General features: G+C 59.2%; 1 protein-coding gene across 1 annotated transcript; it reads right to left on the minus strand.

The window, feature by feature from the left end:
• Window positions 1-1,169: 1,169 nt before the first annotated feature.
• LOC100086800 (zinc finger protein 202-like) lies at window positions 1,170-10,704 on the minus strand. The gene is given in 8 exon segments (XM_029074616.1): window positions 1,170-2,627; window positions 2,629-3,179; window positions 3,328-3,444; window positions 5,104-5,233; window positions 7,076-7,167; window positions 7,413-7,701; window positions 7,995-8,535; window positions 10,647-10,704. Coding segments are annotated over 7 exon segments (1,956 nt in total). The 5' UTR covers window positions 8,439-8,535; window positions 10,647-10,704; the 3' UTR covers window positions 1,170-2,294.
• Between the last annotated feature and the right edge of the window lie 7,813 nt (window positions 10,705-18,517).

Below are 18,517 nucleotides of genomic sequence, written 5' to 3' on the forward strand. Positions count from 1 at the left end.
CGCGGGAGAGTAGATCGTGGCTTCGGGCTCCTCACCGATCCCTCTGGGGTTCCGGCTCTCCAACTCCCTGCGGACCTCGGGTTCCGGGCAAGGCCACCGGGCCCTGTCCACGAACACACGCTCCCCCGGTTGGGTCTCGGCGGCCCCTGGACGAGCGGGCGTCATTTCAGACGCAGCCACCACAGGAGGCGGGGGCCCAGTGACGCCGCTCCAATGTCCGACCCCGCTTCCGTCCTTCACGGGGGTCGATCTGCAGGGGACGCCGGGCTCCGCTGTCGGCAGCTGCCTGCACTCCTCGCCGGAGAGAGGGGAAGAGTTGGGGGCAGAGAGGTGGCCGTATGAGGTGAGGAGACGACCTCTGGGACGGCCTGGGGGGCCAAAAGGATCCCTGCGGCCTAGTGGTCGAGCGGATTACCCCAAAACCTGACCTCTATTCAGCCAATGGCTTTCTTAACTTCATGCTCCTTATCCCGGATGCCCACCTTGGGTGTTTCGGGAACTCCAAGCTTAAAAGTAGGCCCTAGGCACAACCCGAGATAGTCACGGGAGGCCGGCAGAGCGCAGCCCAGGGAGGTGGGTAGACCGGCACGGACCACCCAACACCCCCTAATTCTCCCCTCTCCGTCCCTGACTTTCCCTCCGGGGACCCGGCACAGACCATCCGACACCTCTGACTCTTTCCATCCACGACTCTACCTCAGTGACCCAGCCCAGGACGGGAGTTCTAATCCTGGCTCTGCCACATGTCTGCTTGGGCAAGTCACTTCACTTCCCAATGCCTCAGTTCCCTCATCTCTAAAACGGGGATTAAAACTGTGAGCCCCATGTGGCACAGGGACCGCCTCCAACCCGACGTGCTTGTATCTACCCCAGGGCTTAGAACAGTGCTTGGCACATAGTAAGCACTTAACAAATACCACAATTATTATTACGAGGGCTCGGCCCCGAAGGGGCCGAGCTGGGAAAGGAAGGACCCCGGGGTTTCCGGTCTGGTTCCTTCTCCCGGATCCTGTCCAGCGGCCGCCCGTTCCCCTGCACCCTGCCGCTACTCCGTCGGTGGACCCCCCCATCTTCCCGCCAGGCCAGGTGGCCTTCTCCTCTTTCCCTCCCACCACGGGGGGCGGAGAGTCGCGGGGCCCAAGACTAGAGTGGGACATGGAGCCCGGAGCTGATGAGTTGGTGGTGACGGCAGCTGCCGCTATCCCGCTTTATTACAAACGCGTCTGGTTTCTGGGGCAGAAGGCGGTGGGAGAGATCGGTTGGGGGCAAACCCGGAAACGAGACTGACCCCTGGGGTCCCCAAAGAGTTATCCTTGGTGGAGGGGCTGGGAGGGGAGGCGGGGGTGCCACGGCCGGCGGGGGGGGGGGAGACCGCTTTGTAGGTGGAACCAAGTAGCCATGACTGCCCTGTCCCCAAATCCCATAACCTGTCATGGGGTCGGGGGGTGAGGGAGAGAGACCGTCTCCTAGACATTCGCCTGTCCGACGGGGGAGGCGATATGGTTGCCCTGGCAACCGTCGGCCTTGTCTCTACGGCAACCCAGCCCGGTCTTCCACACGCTGGGACGAAGGGACCAAAGAGAAGACAAGAAAATGCATCAATCCCCCATATCATGCCAACCCCGCCCCGCCCCGCCTGTCCCTTCCCCCCCTCAGAGTCCGGCCAGAGATGGGACTCTGGAAAACGGCCCCCTTCCCCGCCCCGGTGCGGTGGGGCCGGCACGGGAGGCCGCCGCGGGGCATCGCGGTCCCAAGAGGCTCGGCCCCGGTTCCCGCCGGAGGATTTCTATTTCGGACGTCCCGGCCGGCCACAGCCAGAGGCGACTGCCCTCCCACGCCCCCCAGATGCCCGATGGAGGCGTTGGGCGGCACGGGGGGGTCCGGGATCCTGCCCGAGTGGCCGCAGCCCCCAGTGCACCGACGTCACGGCGCCTGAGGGACTGGATTGAGAATCCGGAGGCTCTGGCCTTCCCCTGGAGCCCAGCCCTCCGCCTCCCGCTTGATCGTTCCCCTCCCCAACCTCGTGACCTCCTGCTTTCCCGGGGGAGGGCCACGGGCCGCAGGGCTCATCCGCGGTCCCCTGGCGGGTCAGCAGCCAAGTCACCGAAGCGGAGCCACAAGCCTGCTGCCCCCCGGGTGGCGGGGCTCCCTCCGCCTCCCGCCCCTCCCACCCACGGGGGCTGGGGCAGCCCCAGGGGCAGAACACGCCTAACGCCGGGGGCGCAGGAGGCCCAAGGGGTGGGGCGGTGGCTTGACGACCGCCCGGCCTCGGGTCTCCTCCTTGACCCGGCTCGCTAGAGCCGCTTCTCCGAGTGGGTCCTCTGGTGCCGGAGGAGGTGGTAGCCGCGGCCGAAGCCCTTGCCGCACGTGGGGCACCTGTAGGGCTTCTCCCCGGTGTGGGTCCGCTGGTGCCGCACCAGGTGGTCCCGGCGGCCGAAGCTCCTCCCGCACTGGGCGCAGCGGCAGGTCCGGCCGCCCCCGGCGTGGGCGCGCAGGTGGGCGGCGAAAGCCTGGCTGTGGTCGAAGCCCTCCCCGCACTCGCCGCAGAGGAAGTGGCCCTCCCCGGCCGGCGGCGGCGGGGGCGGGCCGGGGGGGCCGGCGCCGGGGGTCGGGGCGGCCCGGCCCCCGGTCCAGGTGGACGCGCCGGTGGGTGGTCAGCACGGACTTCTGGCCGAAGTGCTTCCCGCAGACCTCGCAGCGGAACGGCTTCTCTCCCGTGTGGGTCCGCCGGTGCCGCACCAGGTCCGAGGTCCAGCGGAAGCTCTTGCCGCACTGCCCGCAGGAGTACGGCCTGGCGGCCGCGGCGGCCGGGGGCCCGGCCGCGTGAGTCTTGCGGTGCGGGCCAGGTGGGCGGCCGCGGGTGTAGCTCTTGCCGCAGTCCCGGCAGCGGTAGGGCTTCTCGCCGGTGTGGGTCCGCAGATGGCGTTCCAGGTGCGAGTGGCAGCCGAAGCCCTTCCCGCAGTGCGGGCAGTCGTGAGGCCGCCCCGGCGGCAGCGTCGGCAGTCCCGGGCTCTCGGGCAGCGACGGGGGTCGGGCCCGGCCCGGGGGGCTGCCGGCCTCCTCCGCCTCCTCGGAGAAGACCTCCAGGTCGGGGTCCCGCCGGGTCCGGCCCCGACCTCCCCACGCCGTCCCGGGCAGCGCCGCCGGGCCGGCCGGCTCCTCGTCCTCGCTTCCGTCGCCTGCCGAGGGGAGGTGGGGTGAGGCCGGCCCGCGCCCCGGCGGGGACGCCCCCCGGACGTGCGGCCCTTCCCGGGTATCGAGGGCCACCTCCCGTCCCCGTCCCCCGCGCCCCGGAGGGGGCCCTATCCCCCCGCCCGGTGCCCTCACCTGGGTAGGCGAAAGTCAGGATCTCCGACTCCTCCGAGTCATGGGGACCCGGGGCCTGGAGCCCCTCCTCCTCTCCTCCCATCGGGGGGATCTCCTCCAGCCTGGGGATCGGAAACGCTGCCCGGGGGGAAGGAAACCGGGGTGTCGGGGTCCGCTTGACCCGTTCGACGAGGTCTGGGCCGACAACCTCCCCCTTTCTCCCCGCTCACTGTGGGCAGGGAACGTGTCTATTCGGTGTCGTACCGTCCTCTCCCAAGCACTCAGTGCCGTGCTCTGTACACAGTAAGCGCTCAATAAATATTACTGAATGCACGAAGGACCGAATGAACCCCGAGGCCGGCCTTCGAGACCGAGCCCTCTCCCCACCCCCGTCCCTTGATCCCGCCCTTCGCCCCAGCCCCGACACCGGACTGGCCCCCCGACGTGCTGAAACCGACCCCGCCCCTCCTCCACCCTGGGTCCCCGAGATCAGCCTGTCACCTCCATTGGCTGCTAAGCAGAGGAGTCAACTCAACATGAGCAAGACTGAGCTCCTCATCTTCCCTCATCTTCCCTCCCTCATCTTCCCTCCCAAACCCGGTCCTCTCCCAGACTTCCCTATCGCCGTGGATGGCACGACCATCCTTCCCGTCTCTCGGGCCCGCGATCTCGGTGTCATCCTCGACCCGTCTCTCTCGTTCACCCCACGCGTCCTATCCGTTACCGAGACCTGCCGGTTTCACCTTTACGATATCGCCGAGATCCGCCCTCTCCTCTCCACCCAGACGGCTACCTTACCGCTACGGGCTCTCGTTATATCCCGGCTAGACTACCGTGTCGGCCTCCTCTCCGACCTCCCTTCCTCCTCTCTCGCCCCGCTCCGGTCTATTCTTCACTCCGCCGCCCGGCTCATCTTCCCGCAGAGACGATCTGGGTATGTCACTCCCCTTCTTAAACAACTCCGGTGGTTGCCTATCGACCTCCGCTCCAAACAAAAACTCCTCACTCTAGGCTTCGAGGCTCTCCGTCACCTCGCCCCTTCCTACCTCTCCTCCCTTCTCTCTTTCCACCGCCCACCCCGCACGCTCCGCTCCTCCGCCGCCCCCCGGTCTCGCCCGTCCCGCCGTCGACCCCCGGGCCGCGTCCTCCCGCGGTCCCGGAACGCCCTCCCTCCTCACCTCCGCCAAACTGATTCTCTTCCCCTCTTCGAAACCCTACTTAAAACTCACCTCCTCCGAGAGGCCTTCCCAGACTGAGCTCCTCTTCTCCCTCTACCACCCCCCCTTCACCTCTCCGCAGCTAAACCCTCTTTTCCCCCTTTCCCTCCGCTCCTTCCCCTCTCCCTTCCCATCCCCTCGGCACCGTACCCGTCCGCTCGACTGTACATATTTTCATCACCCTATTTCTTTTGTTCATGAAATGTACATCGCCTCGATTCCATTTAGTCGCCATCGTTTTTACGAGACGTTCTTCCCCTCGACTCTATCTATCGCCATCGTTCTCGTCCGTCCGTCTCCCCCGATGAGACCGTGCGCCCGTCAAAGGGCAGGGACCGTCTCTATCTGTTGCCGACTTGTTCATTCCAAGCGCTCGGTACAGTGCTCTGCACCTCGTAAGCGCTCAATAAATACTTTTGAATGAATGAAAGGAGTGACAGAGGAGGTGCAGAACCAGGGTGGAGACATCAATCCTTCCATCCCCGTGCCCCGCCCCTTCCCTCCCCAGCAGCTCCCTCTAGGAGTTCCACCCCGTGCCTGAACGCCTCCCGCTCGGCCGCTCCCCGGGCCACCCCCTTACACAGCGACACCACGATCCCGCAGTCTTCCTGCAGGACGTATTCGCCGTAGAAATCCTTCTGCGAGGGGTCCAGGTGGCCCCACTGCTCCTGGGAGAAGCACAGGGCCACATCCTTGAACGTCGCCAGCCCCTGAAACGACAGGAGAGCGCGAGAGTCTCTCAGGGCCCGCCGGGCGACACGGTCCGGTGAGGGCAGTGCCCGGGGCAGGGCCGGCCGAACGGCGGCAGGCCAAGGGCGGGCAACCGGGGCCGCTGGCTCGCTCGATGTCAACGAGGAGGGGTCACCCCAATAGCCTCACCGTGAGGTCATTTTTGGTGATGCCGCATCGGGGCAGACGGATCTACTTCCTCATCCTCCACAGATGGTGGGTTGGTCCCAGGGAGTCCCAGGCCCGTGGCCTCGCTCCCTAACCCACGTTCCTAGGCCTTCGGTGGCTCCGTGCGGGCCGGGGGCTGGGTCCCGATCCGCTCACGCTGCCTCTACGTCAGCGACCAGTGTGATTATGACCGTTGTGACCGGAAGCATCCAGTGGACCCTCGACGAATCCCGGGACCACCTCCGACACCTGGGCGGCGAGCCGCTCTGGGGTTGGAGGGGGGGGCCGTGCTGCCGACTCGAGGGTCCCCGAAGGGTCTCCAGCTTCGCCCCCTTCCCTCTAGGGGGGCGGGGGCCGAGCCGAGGCTCAATCCAGGTGAGTGGGGGCGGGAGGGGCATCGGCCGGGGCCGGTGGGGCCCCAGGCCGTTCCCAGTCCACAGTTGGGTCTGGGGGTTCGGTTTAATCCGACGGGTCGAGCGGGGGCCGGGCCCGAGAGATGACGGCAGCTAAACCCAGCGGTGGTCTTCTCTTTGGGGAAATGGGAGATTAGCTCATAAACTCCCCGAGGGAGGGCGGGGACGGCGGGGCTCCGGCTTAGGGCCCTGCTCTCCGGGGGCGCTCGGTAAATATCACTGAGTGATGGAAGGCGATCGATTGGTTGTCTGGAGGCTGAGGGGGTCTCGTCCGGGGGTTCTCTGTCCGCCCGGGGCTCCTTAAAGGGCCGCTGCAAACCTCTCTATTCCGTCTGGCGCTTCCGCCCCTGAGGAGTTAACACTTGAGCGGGGAAAGTTAGCAGGGTGGCACAGTGGAAAGGGCGTACGCCTGGAGTCGAGGTCCTGGGTTCTCATCCCGGCTCTGCCACTTGCCCGCTGCGTGACCTCGGTCCAGTCACTTCTCTGGGCCTCGGCTTCTCCATCGATTGAATGGGGGCTCAATACCCATCTCCCACCCCCTTAGATTGGGAGCCTCAGGTGGGGCAGGGACTGTGGCTGACCTGATCAACTTGGATCTACCCCAGCGCTTAGTACAGAGTCCGGCACGTAGTAAGCGCGTAACAAATACTATTATTATTAATAACAAGCAAGCACAACTTGATGAACATACGGTGTCAGTGTCATAGTAGTAACAGCAGCATTTATTGAGCGCCCACTTGGTGCAGTGCACTGTACTAGGCGTTTGGGAAGTACAGAATGACAGAGTGACACGTTCCCTGCCCCCCGTGGAGCTTACACTCTAACTAGGGAGACGAACGTACAAAATATTCACCACTCTGTCCACATGAATCACCCGGGCGGACAGACACACGCACACGAGTACGAAGGAGAGGTAAATACGTTCCAAAGGGAAGTATCGACTCAAGAAATGACACGTTCCCTGCCCACACAGAGCTGACACTCTAAAACAGGGGAGACAGACACGAAAGCGTTTACGACGGCCTCAACGACCGACAGTAAGAGCGGCCCGGGAACGTCCGGAGGAGGACCGGTGCCCGGTTGCGTTCGGCCGGGCGGCCCGGCAGGAAGGCACGGGGGTGTGGAGGGAGAGGGGGAAATCGAGGAAGGTCTCAGAGGACGGGGAGCCTCCCCCGTGCCCGAGGACCGTGCCCCGCGCCTCCCGGTCCCCCGTCTTCCGGCCCGGGCAAGAGCCAAGCTCACCTGGGTGATGGCGGTCAGGAGGGCCACCATCTCCTGGTCTCCGCTGCTGCCGCCCTCCTCGGGAAGAGCTGAGTCCTGGGGGGCGGGAAGCTCTGGAGGTTCGGGGGGGGGGGGGGGCGGAGAGAAAGGGCTCATGGATCGGTCCGGTGGCTCTCCCGGGCTGGAGCCCCTCTCTCTGGGAGCCCTCTGCTCTCTGGGGAAGAGGGCCGAGACCACAGATTCCTCCGTCCAGAGACTGGGCCCACTTCCCCCGCCCTGAGCCCCCAGTTCCACCCCACCGCCCGCCCCCCCAACCGCAACCTGCCCCGCAGCCTTGGGCCAGCCCCTCGCCCCCTACCTCTCTCTTCTGGGGCGGCCAGCCGCTCGAGCTCCTTAGCGCAGTGGGGACTCGCTGAACCCAGGATGCCCAGATCCAGGCTCTGTGGCCCCTCCTCTTCCACCAGAGACCCTTCCTCCTCTTCTTCCTCCACTGGGGGCTCCTCCTCTTCCTCCTCACCCCCGCCCTCCTCTTCCTCCACCGACTGGGGCAGGGCGGGCTCCGGCCGGTGACTTGAGGACTCCGGCCCGGCCCCCGTCATCCCCGTCTCCTCGGACAGCACCTCCTGGTCTTGCACGTGGACCGTCACCTGGGAGACGAGCCGGGGACCCGGTCACCTCGACGCCTGGGAGGCGGTGGCCCCCGGACCGGGCGGGGTGGCGACCCCGAGGAGCAGGGGGACGGGCGGACCCCGCTGCCCATCCCCGCCGCCCAGTCCCCGGGGACTCCCGTGACGCCCCGAAGCCCCCGGGGGCCGCGGCCGTGCGGGCTGGGGTGGGTTAGCCGCTCCCTCCCCGGGGCCCGGAAGCTAAGGGCCTCCTCCTCCTCCGCCACCCGGCTTTCCCCCTCCTCTTCGCACAGGTCAGGATTCCCCCTCCTCACCCACCGCCTTGGTCTCCTGGGCTCTTTCTGCAAAGCCTCGACCAGCGTGACGGCCTCCTCGCCGCTGCGCGGCCGCCGCCCCCGCACCCAGCGCTGGGTGTCCCCGGGCAGGACGCTGAGGAACTGCTCCAGCACCAGCAGCTCCAGGATCTGCTCCTTGGTCCTCCGCTCGGGCCGCAGCCACCGACGGCACAGCTCCCGCAGGCGGCTCAGAGCCTCGCGGGGCCCCGCCGCCTCCTGGTAGCGGAAACGCCGGAAGTGCCGGTAAGAGGCCCCCGGCCCCGGCTCGGCCTCCGGCCCCGGGTCGGAGTCGGGTTCGGCCCCCGGGTCGGAGTCGGGCCCGTCGCGCTCCCAGCCCGGGGTCTCCTCCGGCTTCACTGTCAGGATCCCCTCCGGCTCCCACGGAGGCGGGGCCGGCGGCGGTCCCAGGGCGGCGGTGGCCATCGCGGGGCTGGGGGAGCGGCCTCCCTCCGGCCGGGGCTCAAGCCTCCATCGCCCCGGGGTCTCGGGCGGACGCTGGCCAGCCCCTCTCCCGAGGGCGCTAGGGCAGAGAGAGACAAAACAACATCAGCGGGGACCCAGTGACCCTCTCCCCACCACCCTGCCTCCCCCTTCCAACGGGAAAACAGCGGGGACCCGGGGCAATGGAGCCGGGGAGGGGTTTACTTGCAGGGAACGCGTCAAGCCACTCTACCGTACTGTCCTCTCCCGACTGCTTGGCGCAGCGCTCTGCACCCAGCAAGTGCTCGATGAATACCGTCGACTGACTGAAGGGAGAATCCGGGGGCAGCCCTGGGGTTTATTCTTTCCATTCGGGCACGTGCAGGTGCCACTCCGGCTCGCACCGATCACAATCCCCAGCAGCCTTCGCACGCCAGCCACGGGGGCCGCGGTGGCGGCTCGATGACATCGCCGGGCACGAGCGAGCTAAATATTCCAAAGTCCCCCCGGGAGCCCAAGGAGGCCGGAGTTGGGCGGTGGTCAACCGGTCCCCTCATTTAGGCCCTAGGCCCTCCACCTTGGGCCCCAACGCTCAGTGGAATCGGGCGCCGCAATTAGCCGATTGGCGGGGCCAACCAGGATTCATTCGATAGTATTTATTGAGCGCTTACTAGGTGCAGAGTACTGTACTAAGCGCCGGCCCCCAACCGAGCCAGGTGGGAAAACTGGGCCGGATACAGGGGTGTCTGGCTCCTGAGGGGCGCGGGTATCTCCGCCCGGGGACCCGGGCTCCGACAGGGCGGCGCGAGGCCTCCACCCAGAGGGTCCACTCCATCGGCAGGGCAGGGACGGCATTCTCCCTCCAATCCAGGTTTCGCCCCCGCGGGCCAGCCGGGCCCAACCACCTCGGCCTCTCCTCGCTAAACACAAATCCCCGATAAAATCAAACCCAAAGACTCCCGGGGACGTTTAGCCCGCCCCGCTAACCCCGGCTCCCACCCCAGGGCGGCCGAGCGGAGGGAGCAAGGAGACGGGAGATCCCGGTTCCGCCACCGGCGGCCTCGGGCCGATCGCTCAACCTCCCTGGGCCTTAGTTTCCCCACCTGTAAAATGGGGAGATTCCCCACTCTCCCTCTAGACTGTAAACGCATCGTGGGCAGGGAACGTATCTGTCACACGGTCCTCTCCCAAGCGCCGAGTACAGTGCTCTGCACGCAGTACGCGCTCGATAAATACAACCGACTGACTCTTGGACCAGGAGAGCCCCGTGAGGGACCGTCTCTGAGTCGATTACCGGTATCTACTAGGTGTTCGGTACTTGGGGAGTACTTAGCGTGTAATTAATTTCATATAATTGCAACCGTAGTCATATCACTGCGCTCAGGGTCCCCCGCCTCGATCATCTCCTCCAAGCGTCGCTCGGCTCACGCTTCTCTACCCCTCAAAATCCTCGGCTCCAGTAAGTTCCTTTTGGGTACGCACTGCGTGTACCCACTCTGGCGATGTGTTCTTTCCCAAAGTGCTCAATGAACACCCCGACGGATCGATTGATAACGGCACTTGCGGAGCGCCCACCGTTTGCAACGCACTGTGCTAAGCACTTCATAATAACGTTGGTACTTGTTCAGCGCTTACTAGGTGCCGAGCACTGTTCTAAGCGCTGGGGTAATAATAATAATGATGTTGGTATTTGTGAAGCGCTTACTAGGTGCCGAGCACTGTTCTAAGCGCTGGGGGAGACACAGGGGAATCAGGTGGTCCCACGTGGGGCTCACCGTCTTCATCCCCATTTTACAGATGAGGTCACTGAGGCCCAGGGAAGTGAAGTGACTTGCCCACGGTCACCCAGCAGACAAGTGGCAGAGCTGGGATTCGAACCCATGACCTCTGACTCCAAAGCCCGGGCTCTTTCCGCTGAGCCACGCTGCTTCTCCAGGGATCCACAGGGGGGGATCAGGTGGTCCCACGTGGGGCTCTCGGTCTTCATCCCCATTTTCCAGATGAGGTCACTGAGGCCCAGAGAAGTGAAGTGACTTGCCCACGGTCCCACAGCTGACAAGTGGCAGGGACGGGATTCGAACCCATGACCTCTGACTTCCCAAGCCCGGGCTCTTGGCAGTGAGGCGGGCTGGAGCGCCGAGTAGAGCGCCGAGCACATAGTAAGCGCCCAATGGGGGCGTCGCCCGCTCCCCCCCGGGGCCCCGCACTCACCGATCCGGGCGGCAGGTGCCCCTGGCCCTGACCCCTGACCTCCGACCTCCGACCCCCGACAGGCGGGAACGGGGGGGGGGGGGGGGGGGGAGGAGGGGGAGCGATGGGGCCGCGCGGCGCCGAGCGGGGTCCGCACACGTGGGGCCACACACACCGGAACCGGAAGCGCCCCGTCCCCCACCGGCCGCACTGGGGACCTTCTAGGACTTGGGAGGTTCCCCCGTCTCGGTGGTTTCCGCCCTCCCAGCCTCTCCCCATCCTTTCCTTTCTCCTTTCCTTTTTCCTTTTCCTTTCCTTTTCCCTTTTTCATTTTTCCTTTCCTTTTTTTCTTTTTTCCTTTCCTTTCCTCTTTCCTTTCCTTTTTCCTTGCCTTTCCTTTTTCCTTTTTCCTTTCCTTTTCCCTATTTCTTTCCTTTCCCTTTTCCTTTTCCTTTCCCTTTCCTTTTCCTTTCCTTTTCCCTTTCTTTTTCCCTTTCTTTTTCCCTTTCTTTTCCTTTTTCCTTTCCTTTCCTTTCTGTTCTTTCCTTTCCTTTCCTTTCCTTTCCTTTCCTTTCCTTTCCTTTCCTTTCCTTTTCCTATCCTATCCTATCCTATCCTATCCTATCCTATCCTATCCTATCCTATCCTATCCTATCCTATCCTATCCTATCCTATCCTAACCTATCCTATCCTATCTTTTCTTTTTCCTTTTCCCTCTCCTCTCCTCTCCTCTCCTCTCCTCTCCTCTCCTCTCCTCTCCTCTCCTCTCCTCTCCTCTCCTCTCCTCTCCTCTCCTCTCCTCTCCCTCTCCGTTTTCCTTTCCGTTTTCCTTTCCTCTTTCCTTTCCTCTTTCCTTTTTCCTTTTTCCTTTCCTTTCCTCTTCTCAGGCAGAGCACTGTACTACACGCTTGGAAAGTACAATTCAGCAATAAAAGAAGACCTTGCCCACCCACATCGGGCTCACAGTCTAGAAGCGGGGTGGCAGCAAGACAAGTAAACAGACATCAGTGTAAATAATTAGAATTATAGATAGATACACATCAAAATGTAGACAGATTCACAGTATGTAGATATGCCCAATGATGGGCTCACTATCTAAACGGGGAAGACAGACAGCAAAACAAAACAAGTAGTCAGGCATCAACACCATCAAGATAAAGATAATGCCCCACATCCGAGACCCCAGATTCTTTCAGTCAGTCAGTTCATTCATCTGTATTGATTGAACGCTTACTGTGTGCAGAGCACTATGCTAAGTGTTTGGGAGATACAATACAACGATATCTGTTCATTCATTCATATTTATTAACAGAGCTCTGCACACTGGAAGCGCACAATAAGTTAATCTGTTGCTGAACTGTACTTTCTAGGTGCTTAGTACAGTGCTCGGCACACGGTAAACGCTCAATCAATACAATGGAATGAATGAATAAGTATGATTAAATGATTGAATGTGTTTATTGAGCGCTATTGAGGCTTGGGAGTCAGAGGTTGTGGATTCTAATCCCGACTCTGCCACTTGTCAGCTGTGTAACTTGGAGCAAGTCACTTCATTTCTCTGGGTCTCAGTTCCCTCATCTGTAAAAATGGGGATGAAAAAATGTGAGCCCCACGTGGGACAATCTGATTACCCTGTATCTCCCCCGGCGCTTAGAACAGTGCTCTGCACATAGTGAGCGCTTAACAAATACCATAATTGTTATTATTATTATGATTATTCTTATTACTTCACTTCTCTGGACCTCAGTTCCCTCATCTGTAAAATGGGGATGAAGACTGGGAGCCCCACGTGGGATAACCTGATTAGCTTTTCTCTCCCCTGGTGCTTAGAACAGTCCTTGGCACACAGTAAGCGCTTAACAAATACCATCATCATCATCATTATTATAATGAAGGCTTAATGTGAATTATTGTTAAAAATCCCCAGGGTGAGGCTTTGTCCTGCCAGAGGGAGCAATAGACCCGAATTCCCTCCATCCCCAGGGAGCAAAATCCCATCCCACACAGCTCTAGCCAGACAGAGAGGCGTCTCTGGGACACAGCTCTCATCTCTCCGGATCTCTCCGGAGCTGATGGCTCTGGTGGCGAGGAGAATAATACAGTGCTCTTCATGCAGTAAGGGTTCAGCAAATACTACCGACTGACTGGCTGATGATTATCATCATCCTCCTCAGTGGTACTAATTGAGCACGTATTGGGTGCCCAGCCCTGTACTAAGCATTCGGGAGAGTCTAAAAAATTAAATAAATAAATGTTGGTCTTTGTTAAGCGCTTACTATGTGCAGAGCACTGTTCTAAGCGCTGGGGTAGATACGGGGTCATCAGGTTGGCCCACGTGAGGCTCACAGTCTTCATCCCCATTTGACAGATGAGGGAACCGAGGCCCAGAGAAGTGAAGTGACTTGCCCACAGTCACACGGCTGACATGGGGCCGAGCCGGGATTCGAACCCATGACCTCTGACTCCCAAGCGCGTGTTCTTTCCACTGAGCCACGCAGCTGATCCTGGCCTCTAGGAGCTTACAGTCTCGCAGGGGAGATACTGTAAGCTCCTAGTGAGCGGGGAATGTGTCTGTTGATTGCTCTCCCAAGGTCTCAGTACGGAGCTCTGCCCACGGTTAAACCCTCAACCGGGAGGAGCATGGCTTTAATGGTTAGAGCACAGGCCTGGGAGTCAGAAGGTCATGGGTTCTAATCCTGGATCGGCCACTTGTCTTCTGTGTGACCTTCAGCAAGTCACTTTTCTTTCCGGCTCATTTAATTCACCTGTACAAAGGGGATTGAGACTGTGAGCCCCACATGGCACAGGGACCGTGTCCAGCCCGATTTGCTCCTATCCACCCCAGCGTGTAGTACAGTGCCCGGTACACAGTAAGTGCTTAACAGATGCCGCAATTATGGTGGTATTTGTTAAGCGCTTCCTGTGTGCAAAGCACTGTTCTAAGCGCTGGGGGGATACAGGGTGATCAGATTGTCCCACGTGGGGCTCACAGTTTTAATCCCCATTTTACAGATGAGGTAACTGAGCCCCAGAGAAGTTAAGTGACTTGCCCAAAGTCACACAGTTAGCAAGCGGCAGAGCCGGGAGTCGAACCCATGACCTCTGACTCTGAAACCCAGGCTCTTTCCACTGAGCCATGCTGCTTCCCCTAATAATAATAATAATAATAATAATCATTATGATTGACTGACTGGCTGACCCGATTCTGCACCCGCCAACCTGGCCAGCGGCTTCCATGGGAAGCAGCGTGGCTTAGTGGAAAGATCCTGGGCTTGGGAGTCCGAGGACACGGGTTCTAATCCCGGCTCTGCCACCTGTCTGCTGTGTGACCTTGGCAAGTCGCTGAACTTCTCTGTGCCTCAGTTACCTCATCTGTAATGGGAGCCCCACGTGAGACAACCTGATTACCTTGTATCCACCCCAGCGCTTAGAACAGTGCTCGGCACGTAGTAAAGCGCTTAATAAATACCATAATTATCGTTTCATAATAATAATAATAATAATGTTGGTATTTGTTAAGCGCTTACTATGTGCCGAGCACTGTTCTAAGCGCTGGGGTAACACAGGGTAATCAGATTGTCCCACGTGAGGCTCACAGTCTTAATCCCCATTTGACAGATGAGGTCACTGAAGCACAGAGAAGTTAAGCGACTTGCCCAAGGTCATACAGCAGACAGGTGGCGGAGCCAGGATTAGAACCCGTGTCCTTGGACTCCCAAGCCCGGGCTCTTTCCACCGAGCCACGCTGTGAGCCCGTCATGGGGCAGGGATCGTCTCTATCTGTTGCCGAATTGTCCATTCCAAGCGCTTAGTACAGTGCTCTGCACATAGTCAGCGCTCAATAAATGCTATTGAATGCATGAATGAATAAATGAATGAATGAATGAGATCTGGCGCAATTGGCCTTTGGACCACCAGGTGGCGGTGTTGCCGGCCTCAGTTTCCCTCTCTGGGCAGTAAGTAGTTCAAGGGAGGATTTGGGAATGGAGTTGGGGAGAGGAAAGAGCCGGGAAAGCGAAGAAGGGAAAGGGGAAAAGAAAGAGGAGGCGGAGAAGATAAAGAAGGAGAGGGGAATTGGCTCCTGTAGAACCTAAAATAGAAAAGGCAGGGGAAAAAAGGCACTTGTGTCTCCCTTCTCCCTCCCGTGAGTGGACAGTCACACCAGAGTTCAGAGATGTGGAAAAATTTGGATCCCTTGATGGACATCCGGGCAAACTAGAAGCAGGGACCCGGGAGACAGAAGAACCTGGGTTCTAAACACCTGGACCAACTAGAAGCAGCATGGGTGGCCTTGTGGGCGGAGCAGGGACCTGGGAGACCGAAGAACCTGGGTTCTAATCCCAGCTCTACCACTTGCCTGCTCTGTGACTTTGCACAGCGCTAGTGATAATATTTATGGCATTTGTTAAACGCGTACTATGTGCCAGGCACTGTTCTAAGCGCCGGGGTAGATACGAGGTAATCAGGTTGTCCCACGAGGGGCTCACAGTCTTAATCCCCATTTTACAGAAGAGGTAACTGAGGCACAGAAAAGTGAAGTGGCTTGCCCAAAGTCACGCAGTTGACAAGTGGTGGAGCCGGGATTAGAACCCACGACCTCTGACTCCCAAGCCCGTGCCACTGAGCCACGCTGCCAGTGCTTTGAACACAGCAAGGGCTCAATAAATACGATTGAATGAATAAACGTGACCTTAGGCAAGTCACTTAACTTCCCTGCGCCTCAGTTGCCTCCTCTGTAAAATGGTTATTACTTGTTGAGCATCTACTGTGTGCAGAACATTATAGTAAGCACTTGGGAAAGTACAATAGAATTGGAAGACAGGATCCCTGCCCTCAAGGAGTTTTGAATCTAGTGAAGAAGACAGATGCAAAATAATTTACACACAGGAAAAAGGGGAAAGAAGGATGTGTGGATGAGTCCTTGCTTAAATCGGAGAGGTCCAGAGGAAAGAGCACTGCCTGGGAGTCAGGAGTCCTGGGTTCTAGTCCCGGTTCTCTACAGACCTCACACGCTCTTTGCAATATGCTGCATCCCTGCCCATGTATCCTCTCCGTTGCTCTCCGTGCCCCGGGGGGACATGACAGGCTATTAAATATCAATCAATCAAAGGCATTTGTGGGACACTCCTTGTGTGCAGAGCACCGTGCTAAGCGCTTAGTAGGGATAGGGATGAAAGAACACAAATGGAACCGTCCGAGCCACTAGCACCAGTATGGATCCTCTGCACAGAGTTTCAGCCCCGATATTTTGGGGCGCTGAGGCCCGTCCATCGAAAGAGTGACGTATTCAAGTCAACGAGTGCAGAGCGACTTCGAACGCACAAGTGCGGAAATAGCGCAGAAACGCTAGGAGTAGTCCCCCCGGTCCCTTAAACATCTCCTCAAACACCCCAAGGAGTTTATTGCCACTTCTGTTTGGAGGAGTCGTGAGCAGAGGGAATTATTAAATCACCTTCTTTACCTGGGGATTTAGTGCCGATTTCAAGGACATTGCCAAGGTGGCAATTAGGAATTTTGGGTTGGAACAATTACAAGTTGTGAATGAAGAGCTAATGAGTTCCACGGGGGAGTGGGAGTTCCCAGGGAATATTTCCAACTGATCAACATCCCTCAGTGGCGTGTCTGTCTGCTCTTGGGATGGAGAAGAGAGACAGAGGTGCCTGAGACTTTTTTGTCCGCCTTTTCTACCTCAGGTTCCACATCAACCAATTCCTCTCTCTTTATCTTCTTCGCCTCCTCTTTCTCTCTTCCTTTCCCCTCTTCCCTTTCCCGGCTCTATCCTCTCCCAAACTCCATTCCCAAATCCTCCCTCGAACTATTTATTGCTCAGCTAGAGAAGGGAACTGAGGCCGGCGACACGCCCACGTGGAGGTCGAAAGGCCGAATGCGCCCGAGGCGGTTTGGGGGTAATAAACGTGGCTCAGTGGAAAGAGCACGGGCTTTGGAGTCAGAGGTCATGGGTTCGAATCCCGGCTCTGCCACTTGTCAGCTGGGTGACGGTGGGCAAGTCACTTCACTCTCTGTGCCTCAGTTACCTCATCTGCAAAATGGAGATTAAGACTGTGAGCCCCACGTGGGACAACCTGATTCCCCTGTGTCTACCCCAGCGCTTAGAACGGTGCTCGGCACATAGTAAGCGCTTAACAAATACCAACATCGTCACCTTACTGGGCTCCCAGGTTTGCACGGCAGGAGTTCTGTTCTCCCCTCTGGAGCTCTACTTTCTCCAAAGAAGAGAATTCTCCTGCCTCTCTCCTTCACCGGCCCTCTGCCCCCAGGCTGACGCCCAGGGGGACCCCACTGGCCATCCCTGAGCTGGGCTCTGGCACCCCGGAGGCTGTTCCCTTGGAAATCACGCCCCGAGAGCAGCACCATCATGCGTGCGGGGCTGGTGACGGGGAGAGTCATCGTCTTTCCTCTCTTTCCACTTCCCGTCCCTCCGAGCCTGGCAATGAACGCTTGCTTGATCCAGTTCTCCCCCACCCTCGGCCCCACAGCGCTTAGGTCCAGATCTGCCATTTTTAAATTTACATTAATTTCAGTCTTCCCCTCTAGACTGTAAGCTCACTGTGGGCAGGAATGTGTCTGCGATATCGTTGTGTTGTACTCTTAATAAACACGATCGATTGATCGATCGATTCTCCCCATTCCCTCTCCTACGGAGGGAGAATTGGGCTCAGTGAGCTTCTCCTCACGTGACTGTTCTCTCTTTCCCCTCCCGGGACAGTCACTGATGCAGTCATATCTGGAGGAGCTGGGGAAGTCGAGCCCGGTTCTCCCCTCTGATTCAGGGTCACACGCTGCAGGAGCTGAGCCATCACAACTATTATTATTAATAATAAATAATTATAATTATGGTACCTGTTAAGCATTTAGTATGTGCCAAGCACCGTTCTAAGCACTGGGATAGATACAAAGTAGTCAGGTTGGACACAGTCCCTGTCCCACATAGGGCTTTAACCCCATTTTACAGATGAGATAACTGAGGCCCAGAGAAGTGAAGTGACTTGCCCACAGTCACACAGCTGCCAAGTGGCAGAGCCGGGATGAGAACCCATGACCTTCTGACTCCGAGGCCCGTGCTCTATCCACTGTACCACACTGCTTCTCCAATTAATAACAATAGCTGTGAGTTTTGTTAAGCACTTATTATGTTCCAAGTAACGTACTAAGTATTATTGACAATAATAATGATAATGATGATGTTCTGATAGACCTTCGGCCCCAGATTTTGGAGGAAATGGGAGAAAAGGATGGGAGGAGGTGAAGGAGGAGCCCGGGACAGTTGAGGTCAGCAGGAGGGTAATAACGCAGGTGGGACGACCACCGGGGCTCGGCGGGGTCTCCGGGGAATGACCTGGGGCTGAGCCAGGACCCCAGAAGGATCCTCCATCTCCTCCTTCCCCTCCATATGCCCCAGCTGAGGGGTCTTTCAGCCTAGTGGACCTTAGCGATTGAAACACTTTCTCCCCGGGATCCTGGATCGTGCAACCCGAGCTCAGTAGGACCATCAGTGGGTCAATCGGTGGCATTTATTGAGCGCTTACTTTGTGCTGAGCCCCGGTCTAAGCATTTGGGAGAGTACGATACAACAGAATTGGCAGATACGTCCACTGCCCACCAGGAATTTGCAGTCTGGAGTGGGAGACAGACATCAAAATAAATTATGGTTATGTATGTAAGCGCTGTGGGGTGAGTATCGAGGGCTTGAAGGTTACAGATTCAAGAGGGAGAGAGAATGGGAGAAATGAGGATGTAGTAAGGGAAGGCCTCTTGGAGGAGATGGGATTTTAGGAAGGCTTTGAAGGTGGGGAGAGGGTGGTCTGGGGTGGCCCCTCCACCCACCCAACTCCGGTCCGAACTGGCCAGCCGCCAGCGGCCCCCTCCGCCGG

Source organism: Ornithorhynchus anatinus, chromosome 11 (genome assembly GCF_004115215.2).
Source record: "Ornithorhynchus anatinus isolate Pmale09 chromosome 11, mOrnAna1.pri.v4, whole genome shotgun sequence".
In the NCBI taxonomy this organism is placed as follows: Eukaryota; Metazoa; Chordata; class Mammalia; order Monotremata; family Ornithorhynchidae; genus Ornithorhynchus; species Ornithorhynchus anatinus.